The following is a 13,496-nucleotide window of genomic DNA, read 5'->3' on the forward strand; positions in this document are numbered from 1 at the left end:
ACAAATTGAACAGTTTGGTTGTGCATGGCAGCAATTGCTCCTGGCTCTCTGTCGTACGTCAGAAGAGGTCTCTGCAGGATGGAGAAGTCCAGGGCCCAGATGCCTTTAGCACTTCAGAAACTGAAATCTGCTGTGCAGTACTTTTCGCCGGAGTTTCAGGCTGCTTAAATCAGGTCTTTCTCCTACAGGGCTTTCTGAGGGAAACCCCAGGCTTGATTTTGGTGTTAGACAATCAGCTTCCTTCAATATTGCATCTGTCTTAATTCCCATCTGTCTCTCATTCCCGCAATTGCTTCTTGGGAAGATTTGCCTCCTTGGTGCTCCCCTGCTGAAGCGTTAGTGACAGCTGATGCCCACGCAGGCTTTAGCGGAGCGTGAAGCCAGGAAGGCTGGAGGGAGCGGGTGGTGGCTCCTCCTCACTGACTTGCTCCCGTTGACTGTGACAGAGCGACCACATCGCAAAGACTATTTGAAAGAGAAGTCAAGTCACCTACTTCAGATGTCGTCAGAGCTTCCTCTCCTCCCTGAAGCTATGCTGTAGAGACGCTCTCAAGCAGAAGATAATGAATGGTTAAACTGTGATTTTTTTCTCTCATTTAGCTTCTTGAGCACAGCTAGAGAGGTTCTCCCGAGTGCTTCCCCTGCCTCCTGCCCTTGCAGAGCGCAGCACAGGAGTGCTCCTCCCAACTGCTCCTGCTTCAGGTGCAACACTGTAGGTCAGTGTCATGTCCATAAACGTGTCTGATTCTTCCAATGCTGCTCTTATGGCTCTTCCTCACTTCTCTCCCCACAAGAGAGTTTTTCATCTGTTCAAAACAAGAGCTGATTGTAAAACTATTCTGAAGAAGTTGGCAGCTGCCCTGGAAACAAACCTGTTCCTCCTCACAGAGGGCAGGCAGGTGCTATTGCGTGCTGTTCTAGGCTGAAAAGACCTGAGAAAGTACTGAAGGTGTCATCCACAACTTGTAATGTTTTTCTGAATGTCTTATGTCAAAATTACATAGTCACTGTGCTTCTTTATTTGGATTCTTGCTAATAAACGTAGCAAAACTTGTCTGAAATTCCAGCTGTTACTGTAATTAATAATAATGCTTCTGATACAAAATATTTATGATTTCCATCCATGCCTGCATTAAAGACAGTCTCTGGGTTTTCCTCTTTCGCAAAGTCAATAGGGTGTATCTGGCAGGACCAGCCAAAGAAAATTGTTATTACTCTCATGATAATTAAGGTTGCCAACAGATGTGTCCATAGTGTCAAGCTGATTAGTTCCCTTTAGTGTTTGCACATTTCTGTTTTCTCCCAGTTTCAATGCAGGACAAACAGATCTATTCACTTAGGGAAAAAATAGGTGATAGGAAAGATTTGTGCTCTTAAGGTCCACGCTCTCCAAATGCAGACACTGTCAGTGCCAAGTCCTCTGTGAATCTCCCCCACCAAATACAGAGCACACCCTGGAGGTGGGTTATAAAAGATAAAAATAGAAGATAGTTATGTAATTATTCACCTTCCTGCATTAGATGTTTTCACAGTAATGATGTATGGCCAGAAGAAGACCTGATCATCGTCCTCAGGTCTTCTCACCAGCGTATACGGAAAGGTGACCCATTTTGTTGCTGCTGCTGTCTCTGAAGAAGGCATGGAGCAAAGGTGTTCCAAATTTTTAAAGTTTTAGAAATGCAAGGCATACAAGAAGGGTAATAATACCAGTTACTACTCTGGTGGAGCTTGTCGTATGTACTAAAGCAAGCATAATGCACTAAAGTGATCAGCATCGCGTGTTCCTCTGGGAAGCCACATTCAGTCCCTTGACAGTGTGTGACTGCTGTTTCTAGAACTGTGGCTCCATGCAAGACTCAGGAAACCCAAATTCTGGCCTTGGTCTTTGCTTTGTTAGCTGTGAAAAAAGGAGAAGATTTTGGATCATCTCAAGACTAATACCATTTCTTTTCATGCCTGCAAATATGCCTGAAAATCCCAGTTCTCCACAGTGGGACAGGAGGCGTCTCTGATGGGTGTCTTTGGTTGTCCTTGCCCAAGGACAGCGATGAAAGGAAAAGAGGAGCTAGGTAGGTTGTTGTGCAGGTTTGAGGATAGGTTTTGGCACTGTTTACTGTTCACACAAGCCATACCGGTCTCTTTAGCTGGCAGGTGCTGTTCTCTGCTCATTGACAGCTCTGCATCAGCTGGAAAATACTTCTGAAGATTAACCAACGATGTCAAGCTTAGCTTCTTGGTGGCCAGCAGTAGCACATATAGTAACAGCAGTGATGGGACTGGGAGCACAGGTAGTAATAATTACTCCATGGCCTAGCATCACTTTCAAAATGGCCTCTTGCACACCAGAGTTATAAAACCTTTACTTTGAATTTTCAGAAAGTGCTGGGGAAAAGTATCAGTTTATTGGTCGTACATGGCACCGTTCCAGTGAGGTAGTGGCTGTGATGCCTACTTCTCTGCCCGAAATGGATGCCAGAAGCATGACTTGCTGGCAAATGTTCTCTGTAAATGTTTGTGCCATTTTCTGCAGCGCTGCTTTCCTGTGCATGACGATCCGTCCACATGGAAAGATCTGACCCAGATGACTGGGTCAGATCCTAGGTGCTGTTTTTACTTTCTGAACAGAGGCATGAGGAGCAGGCTTTGTGACAGCAGTAGCAGTAGTGGGTGGAAAGCGTGGTTTCATAAGAGGTATTACGCAGTGATCACCAGTGTACGTTGGCTGTGGCCGCTGATGTGGAATCACTTGGTGTAATCAAGAGTTGCACATAGGAGAGACTATTAGGAGTGTGTTAGAGAGACTTGTGCAGCTGAAGGTGTGGTAGAACAGCTATTGCAACAAGGTGCCCTCCAACGTGCAGCTCTTCCATCGTTCATTCCCTTTAGCAGGCACCAGTCATTGGAGGGGTAAAAAGCATGGAGAAAAAGGCAGTCAGTAGCAGCTGAACCTGGGAGCAGGTCTTGTTCCTTCACACAAGTTGCAAGGACAGTATATACATATCCAGAGTATACTCAGTGTGTTTGGGACTTTCTTAACACATTAGATGAGACGGTTTTTATGTTGCAGACTTCATAGTATGCTACACTAGTAACAAGGTTAATGTGGCACCAAAATGGCTGGCCCATGGGGAGGATAGCCCATGCGATTCTTTATAGTTCGTATCTTTTCCAACTTCCTTAAAAAAAAAAAAAAAAAAAAAAAAAGAGGTGTCCCTACCTACTGATTATTGCCAGCAAAATTCTGTGAAGATTCTTGGTAGTTGAGAGCTATGAGAAAATGCCCCAAACTTAGAAAACTTTTCCTTTTTCCAAGAATAATCAGTTTCCATCTACTGCGGTATTTTTCTGGTCTTATTAATAAAATGGAGTGTTAGAACCAGAATGTGGGGGTTTTTTTCTGAATTAGAGTCTGCAACATATTTTGCTACAGTTAGTGACATGTCCTTTCTAGATTGTGCTCTGCCACTGCTCTCTGAAAGAGAAGCAAGTAGTCATGTATGTGTATGTATGGTGACCTTGGGGGTGCCACCCAGGGTGCCTAACAATAATACCTGCTTCTTTGATCATACAGTTTGTCACTATTTTGGTGCTGGATGAATCACTGATGACCCTTTTTCTTTCACTTTAGAGAAGACAGTAGTATGTTCTGTTAATGGCAGCATTGGAGCAAGCCCATCATTTCTTTGGGGTTTGTTTTGGTGTACACGTTGAGCTTTGGTATCCACTGAGTTGTCACCACTGTTGGTGGCTTTCCCGTTCGTCTGTTGCTGGATTACGAGTGCTGTTTTAAATCCTTGTAAACACCGTAGGTGAATTCCATGGTAACTACTTCTTTTCTAATGGAGAGGTACAACCAGAGATTCAGGTACAGTACTGGATTTTCCTGAAAAAGAGCTTTCTGTAAGTAATGGCTGAGGAGACTTTATTGTAGTAGGTACTTGGCCAGTGCAAGGGCAAAATCAAATCTGTTAAATCACAGGGAATGGGAGAATTCCCATAAGTCTGCAATCCCACACACGCTTGAGGAAACACAGCAGTAACAGACTTGGTGAAGTAGGTTTACTTAAATCAAGTTAAGCATACTGTGAGGAAAAAAGTTATAACTGTTTATTTTATTTTTAGCAAAGTAAAATCTTGAGTGACAGTCCTCATGACTGTACTGAGCAAGCAGTTTGTTACTATGGTGGATAGACTGTTTCACAAAGAAAGAAAATTTTCAAGCACAAATTTTCTTTTATTTTCTTCATCTTAACACCCAGAGATTCATTTAATAGAATCAGTCAACCATTAAATATGGTCATGCAAAATGAGGTAAATGACACACAAGAATATCCTCCTTCTTCCCCTAATCAAAACACATGTTGAAGGCGGTGGGCAAGATCATACGACCAATGTACAAAAGACGGTGAGTTAATGCCAGGCAGGAAACATCACTATTTTACCTTGTTGCTATCGGTGATCCTGCAGTCTCAGATTGGATGTTTTAGGTATCATACCAGGTAAGAGTGGCATGATATATTTGGAGACATAATAACTGTATTCACCACCAACAGTATCTTTAGTTCCCTTCTTGAGTGCAAAACTAAATATTCCAGAACAGTGAGCAAGATCCAAGAAGCCATCTCTTCTGCCTAATCTGGTTCAAGAAAGATCATCCCAAACAAGAAGTCAATATATGATTTGATGCTTTGAAAGAAAATTATCCTGAAGCATATCCAGTCACTTTGCAACAAATCTAAAACTGGTGCCACAATATGCTGATGCCAGCCATTGAACAAAAGGAAAAGAATGGGGCCAGTTAACATGATGAAAAGGAATCCAGAAATAAATATGCTCATTTTGTGACAGGATTTTTCCCTATACCTCACCCTCATCTAATCTTTGTCTTCAGCAAGCTATACTTCCCTGCCTCTCTCACCATGCTTTAACAGCTAGTGACTGTATCTCCATTTTCCTTGCTAACATCCATCTCTGTTCCACATGTGAAACACAGGTCTCTCTTGTGATGTTGATGAATGAGACAATCCAAGCTAAACTCACAGCTGTTGTTTTTAACCTGTACTCTCTTGCATGACCACTGCATTTCAAACCTAAAGGTTTGTGGTCAAACCTTCGGTCACTAATGTTTTAATTGGGTCTAGCTCCTTATTTGGGTTGATGGCAGAATGAATGAGGTTGGGTTTTGAGCCTTTAGTGGGAATAGTCATCTCTGACAACAAACCAGAGAGAAGGTTAGCTGCCAGGGGAGCGGGAGCTCACCCACCCGCCTGAGGCAGGGCTTTTCACTGCTGTTGAGTGGCCTCTTCTCACCGCTTTGATTTATTCTCCTGTCAGGGTAGAGATGTTTGTCATGAGTCGTACATCTCGCAATCAAAAGATAAATAGGATGGCCTTCTGTCCTCTACGTGCTTCTTTTTCACTACATACAGGCAAGCATCATTAGATCTATGGCTTGTTTTCTAGCTCGATACGGCCTACATAGAAAACCATGTTCATGATTCTTCCTGTTTTCAAGCGTTCAGACCCACGGAGAAGCAGTAGGCAGGGGTACGTAACATGAAGAAGGCTTTATCTTGTGTAAAAGAGGTCTATGAAAAGCATTCAGTACCAAAAGACATTTCAGAGCTCTTCTGTCAGGCTGTTAAGCAGGTGTGGATGCCCCCATTTTCTTTTCCATTTTAAGTGGGAGGTCAAACACTCAACGGGGTTAACAGCAGGAGCAGAAATGGAACACAAAGTTTCAAGGCCTTTAAAAAATACCCAATGCAGATGCAGTTACTGCATCCACAAACGGAAGCTTAGGGAAGGAGTTGATCACTTACATTTTGAAGGGGTTGGCTGTTTGCAGGGTTTCTCTGTTTGTGTGTTGCTTGGCCAGAACTTGGCACATAGATTTTGCAGGTTATTTTAGACCAAGTAAATTTTACATTCTCTTATGGTTATTTCTGCATCAGTGTCTTTTTCTCCAATCTTATACATACTAAAGCAGCATAAAATGTTCAGCAGCATTGGACAGTGTTCAGTATGTGACTTATTTTACTTAGCTTTTGGATATATTATGACGGCTTCTTAGCAACATGGTGTAGTTAAAACAGCCTTTTTCTTGCATCAATATCAGTAAAAATCCATGGGAGATAGGTTTGGGGATTCTTGTGAAATGCTTATCATCTCAGTCTTCTTGGAAGAGGCAATTTATTAAGTGTTTTGCATTGATGTAAAATACAGGAGTTAAAATTTCCATAGAGTAACTAACATCTTTTCTGTTTCAACTACGACTTTATGTAAAGCCAGGAGGTTTTTTGCAGTAGCTTTGCAGTAGCAATAACACAGTTACTATACTTACAATAGGATTGAATAGTATTTTTGTATTGCAATGTTAATGTATTCACTATTTAAAAGAAATTCATCTATACTAACAGCTTTTTGGGCAAGTGAAACCTCAGGTGGAAATGAGCCCAGCCCCTGGCATTGCACCGGGCAGCGAGCTAGTCTGCTTGCTCCGGGGGCAATCATTACGGAGCCTCCAAGCAAGGCTGTAAGAAAGCAGGCTTCTTGAGACCTGAATATACGTGTAGCTACATAGCATGGTGTTTTATGCGGTGTTTTATGTTGAAAGATAAATAGCAATATAGAAAAACATGGCTACATAGTTTTATCTTCTGTAGGGTGCCTATAAAAGAGGAAGAGGAGATACGAGAAATTGTTTTCCTTTATTTAAAGTAGTGAACATGATATATGCGTGAGACTAAAGTTCAGTAAAATTACTACCACTAATACTGCATATTCTTTCGTTATTGCCAAATGTGGACAGTTAAGTGAATTAGGCTGGCAAACTATGACTTCTAAAGTATGAAAATATACTTCTCCTGACTGTTTGACATTCCTGAAGGTCTGAATAATATCCGATTGAAGGACATGTTCATGTTGAAAGTATGATAGAAAGTAGCATAAATAATATAATCAGGTTAATGGAGTCAATGTTAAATTACTGCTTTAGAGCTGAAATAAACCGTAAACCCTGTTAGGTTAAAAAATACCCATGGCTGTGTATACTCCTCTCCTAAAAAGTTAATACATAATATGGAGCATAATCTCTAATGGTATCCATAGGCGGCGTAAATGTAGGTTAGTAATCATCAGGTCTAGCTTTAGTGAGATAAATGCAAACTGGAACTTCCTTAGGAGAAAAGGCAGCAACAGAGACTGTATGCAGATCATCATTTCAATGTATTTTGCTTTTTCCTGTCTATGAATCTTTTCTGATAGTGCATTCTTAATGAGCTGAATTAAGTATTTTACAAATTGACATGTATAGGCCAGCTTAGTCATTCAAGATCACCTTCTGCATTTATAATCACAAACAAGATCAATCATTTATACTCAATTGACTTTTGCAACCATACTTATGCTTTACTTGAATGAAAAAGCACAAATGTAAAAAACTGAAGTTTGAACTAACAGGAGAAATTTATCTTTTAAAAGCCTTTTCAAGCTCTGCAACATCACAGGACAAAAGCAGTAGTTACTTTTGTAAGTTGGAAGTCTTTTGGAGTAGGTAGTTGAGTGATTTTTGGTCTGTTCCCACAGGTTTTCAATACCTATTCCAATGAAGACTATGACAGGAGAAATGATGAAGTTGACCCAGTGGCTGCATCAGCTGAATATGAACTCGAGAAGCGTGTGGAAAAGCTGGAACTCTTCCCAGTTGAACTAGAAAAAGGTATGGAGTTTGTGTGCCATTTGGAAGTGACACTGATCTGCAAATCTGAGGAAGTCTACACATGCCTGCAGAGCCTGTCTTGAACTTCCGTGAATCTGTTGTAGTCACCTTGGCTGTTTGAATTTCAAAAATTGTTTGATAAGGAATTAAAGAAGCAGTTCAGAGACATTCATCTTTATTTCTCTAATGGAATTTTTTTGTGTCACTCCATTAACATACGATTTTACACAGTGTTTGATGCGATGTTTTTATTCTGCACTGGAAGAGTAAAAATCTTGATTGTTGTTCTGAGCTCCTCAGAAGGGAGTAGTAAGTTCTGCTTTCGCTTTCCTTTTTCACAGACGAAGATGGACTTGGCATAAGCATTATTGGAATGGGAGTTGGAGCAGATGCAGGCCTTGAAAAACTGGGAATATTTGTCAAAACAGTAACAGAAGGTGGGGCAGCAGAAAGAGATGGCAGGTAAACTAGGCTCAGTATGAAATTTTCCCAGCAATAGTTACTATGAAGTATTATGTTCATAGTAAAGAGTTGTTCGCTTAATGTATGTCATGATAACTCAAAGCTGTAAAATTCAGAGACTTCCTTGGTAAGGTTCAAATACCTGATGTGGTTATGAGAAGATACCAGTTTGGTGTTCTGAGTTTAAACTGTTTAAGGAGAACGGATTTGACAAAGATGTATGTTCATAACTACCTGAAAACCCAGATGCTTTAGCATGAGTAAAGCTGGAGATTCCAAATTGTGTATCACTTTTGAAGGTAGTTTAGATTTTAAAGGTGTTGAGCTCCTATGTTCTTTTGGCTTCAAAACAGCTTTAAAAAAAATCAGTACTTATGAAGAAGAGTTCTGCTAAACATATGATTAGGAAAAGAATTGGTGTATCTGAATGCTTAAACTCTTGCTGAATACACCTCCTTTCGAGTTTACTAACACAGGCTGTTCACTTTGTATTTCTTATTATGCATAGTCTTCTGCTCCAGAGTTCAGTTTTCACCCCTACAGCACTGAAAGTACGTTAATCAATTGGAATGGGAAGCTGTACCATAAATCTTGCCCATGAAAGAAATGGTGTTTGTAGTCTTATACAATGCTCATATAAAACCTGGTTGCTTCTAGAATTGCTTACTTGGTATGTACAAGTTAAAGAATTGCTTTTGAACTCACAATATTTCCTATCATACAGGACAGAATTATCTGTGTATTACACAATACCTGCCACAGTCAGACCAATGTTTCTTATTAAAACTTAGAAAACCACTTTACTATGTAATCATTTAATAATAAAAAGTATTCTTAAATAACATTTGTTGTTTTATCCCAGTGCATGCCCTTTGTAAATTTGCATGCAAATAAAATACTACTTATCTGATACATTAGCAATTAAGTCTACTTATATGCATTCTCTACTTCTATTTTTAACCATTAGTGATTTGTTGTATTAGTTATAAATAATACCAAACACAGACATGGATAAATAGAGTAAGAATGAACTCTAAAAATTTGATGCTGTCTTCTAAAAAATGTATTGCAGTAGCATGTTCCTTACTGATGAAAGCATATAAATTTTCAGCCAGGCAAAAGGTTGTTCTGCTGTGGAAACCCCATACAAATTAAATCAGAAGGCTCTACATGGCAGGGGGTTGCAAAGTTTAATAACATTGCTCTGAAACTACTGAAGTATACTGTCTTCCAGAGTGGGCTTGCAGGTATCTTTACAGATCTTGGCAATAAGATACCAGGTTGAAGGCCAAGTACTGTTTTATCATAGGCTTAAAAATTATGAAGGGAAGAAGCTGACACCTCAAGATGTCATGACTTTATCCATTACTTTTTAAATTTAAGTGGACATTTTTCTGAAGGGTATGCTTGAGCTCAGCCAGAAGGCATTAAGCTCACAACTGGCATTCTATGTGAAATTCTCTGTTTGAAAATCAGAGTTGCTTGCTACTGCTCTATGATGATGTCTATTTTCTGTTCCTCTCCTTATTCACATGTTTGAGTGTGCTACAGAGTTAATGTTCAATCACAAGTCTCTTTCATTTCCCTAATGGTATCTGAAAGGAGCTTGTCAGCTGAGAAAAAAATAGTATCTTTCTTTGACCATTCTAATATTTCTCTTGGTTCTCAACTGGCTGAATGTTCAGTCATCTGAGAAATAGCCCTCTGATTTTCTCTTTGAGAGCCTGACTGATCATTCACTTGGGAAAGGGATATGTTATCCCCTCAGTCAGGAGCAGCCAGTTGTGTAATGAAGTGCATCAACTGTAAAGGGTCCTGTTAACTTAATCTTTGTGAAGAGCCTAGTTAATCATTAACACTGATAGCAAAACAAAGTCTCTTAAGAGAAAATAAAACTATATTTCAGTAGTTGCATCAGACATTCTGAATAACTGCATAGCAATCTTGAAGCAGGCTTCTTCTGAAACTGCAATTTTAAACATTACAATATCTGTAGGATAACTCCCATCTTTTATTGAAAGACCCCTTGAATCATGATACAGATTACTTGCCTCCCATGGAAACCCAAAATCTGTACAAAGGGGTTTCTTGGTGGCTGAACACCGCTGGCTTGATTCATGTTGATGCAAACAAACAGGTAGTGTTCAGCCGTCATATCAAAAGGTGTTGTGTGGCAGGATTTAACCAAGGAGGGTGCTTCAAGATGAAGCCAGAGGCAAGCATGGTGATAAGTAATGAGAGAGATTACTAATAGTGTGTAAAATATGAAATCAATCATTAGACTGAATATGAAAAATAAAATCTTTTCCTGGATGAATTCATAGCTGCTGCTTTCAAATTATTGTGGTGATGAGTCATTCACATTTTAAAGTATTTTGTTAAGATTGAGAACAACAGTTTTGAAACATCACACAGTTCTTAACTTGAAAAATACTCTAAATGTTGTCTCTGCACAGGTTAGATTTTTCAGTTCATCATACGGAGCAGTAATCATGCAAGTAATTTGTTCAACGTTAGTTGGTTCGCTTCTGTAGTTGCTACTTCATTGAAGTGCTGCTTCACATAGGCAACGATTTAAGTTCTGACCATTAGAAAATAATTGTCAGAATTACCAATTTCATTAATGATAAAAGCAGTGACACCTCTATAATTAAGGCTTTGCCAACCTGAGCCTACTTTTTTGTTCATGTTTGAAATTAGATTTGAGAGACAGAGGAAGCCTGGAGTTCCTAATGGAGGGGATACTAAAGGGAAGGCTGACCAGAGAACATGGCTGTGAGAATATTTTGGTGTAGATGGTGCCTGGGGTGGCTTCTCTGCAGTTAGGGCTAGGCTACAGGTACAGAGCTGCAGTGGGAGTGGGGCTGGAGAGGGGATGCCCGAGGAAGAGGAGGGTGGCCAGGAGAACATGGCTGTGAGAGTATTTTAGTCTGGGCAGTATAGAATGTACATGTCAACAGACAGGAAACTTCTTTTTTAATTACATGTAATCATATGTAATTTGAATAATAATTATGTTCGTTGCATGTCGTTTGATATGTACATGTGTTTATTTGTAATTAAAATATATGCATATATAGAAAGAGAGGAGGTTTGGAGAACAATGGCCATAAAAAATAAGAGTTGGAAATGAATTTAGGAGCTGTACAAACAAAAAAGGAGATACGAAATAAGCCTGAAGGACAAGTGGAGTCAGACTGAATTGCAGTAGATGAAGGCTGAGCCACTTACAAAGTTGCAGGCAACAGTTCTCTAACATGATGTTCCATCACCTGAGTTACTATAACTACGTATCTGTATGAACACTTCTAGGCCACTGCACAGTGAAGTATGCAAAGTGCCATCAGAAAGGAATCTGTTCTTCCACCATATAGTTTTCAGCCAAGAGGGTGACAGCTTCCCACTCAATGGGCACCAACTTCTTAAACTTCTTTTCTTGGAACTCCTGCGGCCATCCGACTGCACCTCATGTTTGCGGAAGTTAAAAAAAATAATTAATTTTTACAGTATCAAAATACAATAAATATTAATGTGATTGGTGTATTTAAAAAATGCTTCAGTGAAAATTGAAATAAAATTCTGATGCCTGATAGGATTTTCAAGATAGGAGTACAGACTGTTGTAAAGATCATTTTTTCAAGGTTTATTATATACAGAAGGGAGATCCTGCCCAGAACACAGTGACATTCTGTGGTGTGAGGCTGCCAAAGAATAAATCTTGTATTTCTTACTCATCAGTGGAGTCCAAAGAACTGAAGATACTGCTGGAACACCTGTAGAACTGCAAAGCATTGCCTCAGACTTGACAGAGAAATTAGGTGCTCCAAGTCAATATGCTTCAGCTCTCTTTTGAAGCCTCTGTTGTTCTTTGAAAAGAAGTTTCAGTAAGCTATCCTAAGATATTAAATAGCTTAATTTAGCTATTTTCATATAATTTTAATGGAATTTTTTCATAGTGGTTTCTTGGTTCCTTTGTAAACCCTATCGTTTGGATCAGTAGCATCTGTATAAGTACTTGAAAATTGCTCCCTTTCACTAGTTCTGAGTGGCAGGGGGCAGGGGTAGTAATTTTTAAAACTATAATACTTCTTGCATTTCTAGAGGACATAGCAGTCCTCCTTCCAAGCATTTGTAATCCAGATGAGTCCACTGCCTCCTCTAGGGATTTCATAGCAGTGCTTGCTTCAGATAAAAGCAGTATGTTTTTTATTCCGCCTAACTTTTTCTGCATCAGACACTGTATTGACTGTAAACAGGTGTTTGGTTTCGAAGAGAGAGTCCTCATTAAAACAGTCCAAGGTCTTATTGTTGTGTGCAGCAAGATCACCCGTACACTGGGAATTCATCTTTTTGGAGCAACTTAGATGAAATATTTTAAGAGAGTAGGTCACAGTTAAGTCAATGCACAAGCTCTTTTCTCCACAGATGAGCAGGTTGTTTTAGTTAAATGCCGCATTTTTTTCCATTAGCGTGAAATACCAGAGCTATGTCTTATGCTGTTTTTCGAGATTGGCTTAGGAAAGAATGATATAAGAACTGTTCAACTATCTCGTTTAATTTAAGTCATATGACAATTTCTAGAGTTTGTGTTTTTGCATTTATATATAAGTGAAGTGACTGGGTGATTGACGCTATTAATTGTAATGGTAACTTTGAGGCTTGATTTATGAGATGTCTACGTGCAAGGAATGATGCATTTTTCATATTTACCTCAATCATTTTATGACTGAGGTTTTGTTTGAAGTCTTTGTTTAAAATCAAACTGAAAAGATCTCCGTATACTAAGTTTTGCTGAAAGTTCACCAAGAATTCACACAATTATTTCTGTATTTGTGTTTTTCCCTGAAAGGATCCAAGTGAATGACCAAATTGTGGAAGTTGATGGCCTCAGTCTGGTTGGTGTTACACAAAATTTTGCTGCAACTGTTCTTAGAAACACCAAAGGGAAAGTCAGGTGAGTATTTTAGAAGAAAAAAAAAAGTGACAATACTTAAGATTGCCTGCTTCTTTCACAGGAGTGTCAGTATGCCCAGGTGGAATCAGAGTTTTTTGGCCTCTTTGTGCCTTCTCTGCTTTTATCCCAAGACAGGGATGAGCTATGCTATTACAGATTTTTGTTTTGGCTTAGAGTTTCAAAATATGACCACTGAAACAAGCTGAAACTGCACATAAAAGAGGATTCTTCACCGGTCTACATCTGCATGGACCTCAAACTGTATTAGCTGGAATGACGAAGGTCATGGGTGCTGGTCAAATGGAAACTGTGCTGCCACTGGTCTCCTCCCTGCTCTTCCATGGGGGAAACTGGCCACAT

General features: G+C 39.6%; 1 protein-coding gene across 3 annotated transcripts in view; it reads left to right on the top strand.

Moving 5' to 3' along the window:
- Nucleotides 1-13,496, top strand: part of PPP1R9A (protein phosphatase 1 regulatory subunit 9A) — a 141,827-nt gene that overhangs the window by 72,043 nt on the left and 56,288 nt on the right. For all 3 annotated transcript variants that reach the window (XM_035897124.1, XM_009641901.2, XM_009641909.2), the window contains exons 2-4: nucleotides 7,588-7,720; nucleotides 8,062-8,182; nucleotides 13,032-13,136. In XM_035897124.1, coding sequence (XP_035753017.1) covers nucleotides 7,588-7,720; nucleotides 8,062-8,182; nucleotides 13,032-13,136 — 359 coding nt within the window. The remainder of the gene's footprint in view (nucleotides 1-7,587; nucleotides 7,721-8,061; nucleotides 8,183-13,031; nucleotides 13,137-13,496) is intronic.

This window comes from Egretta garzetta, unplaced genomic scaffold (genome assembly GCF_000687185.1).
Source record: "Egretta garzetta isolate BGI_Z169 unplaced genomic scaffold, ASM68718v1 scaffold30, whole genome shotgun sequence".
Classification (NCBI taxonomy): Eukaryota; Metazoa; Chordata; class Aves; order Pelecaniformes; family Ardeidae; genus Egretta; species Egretta garzetta.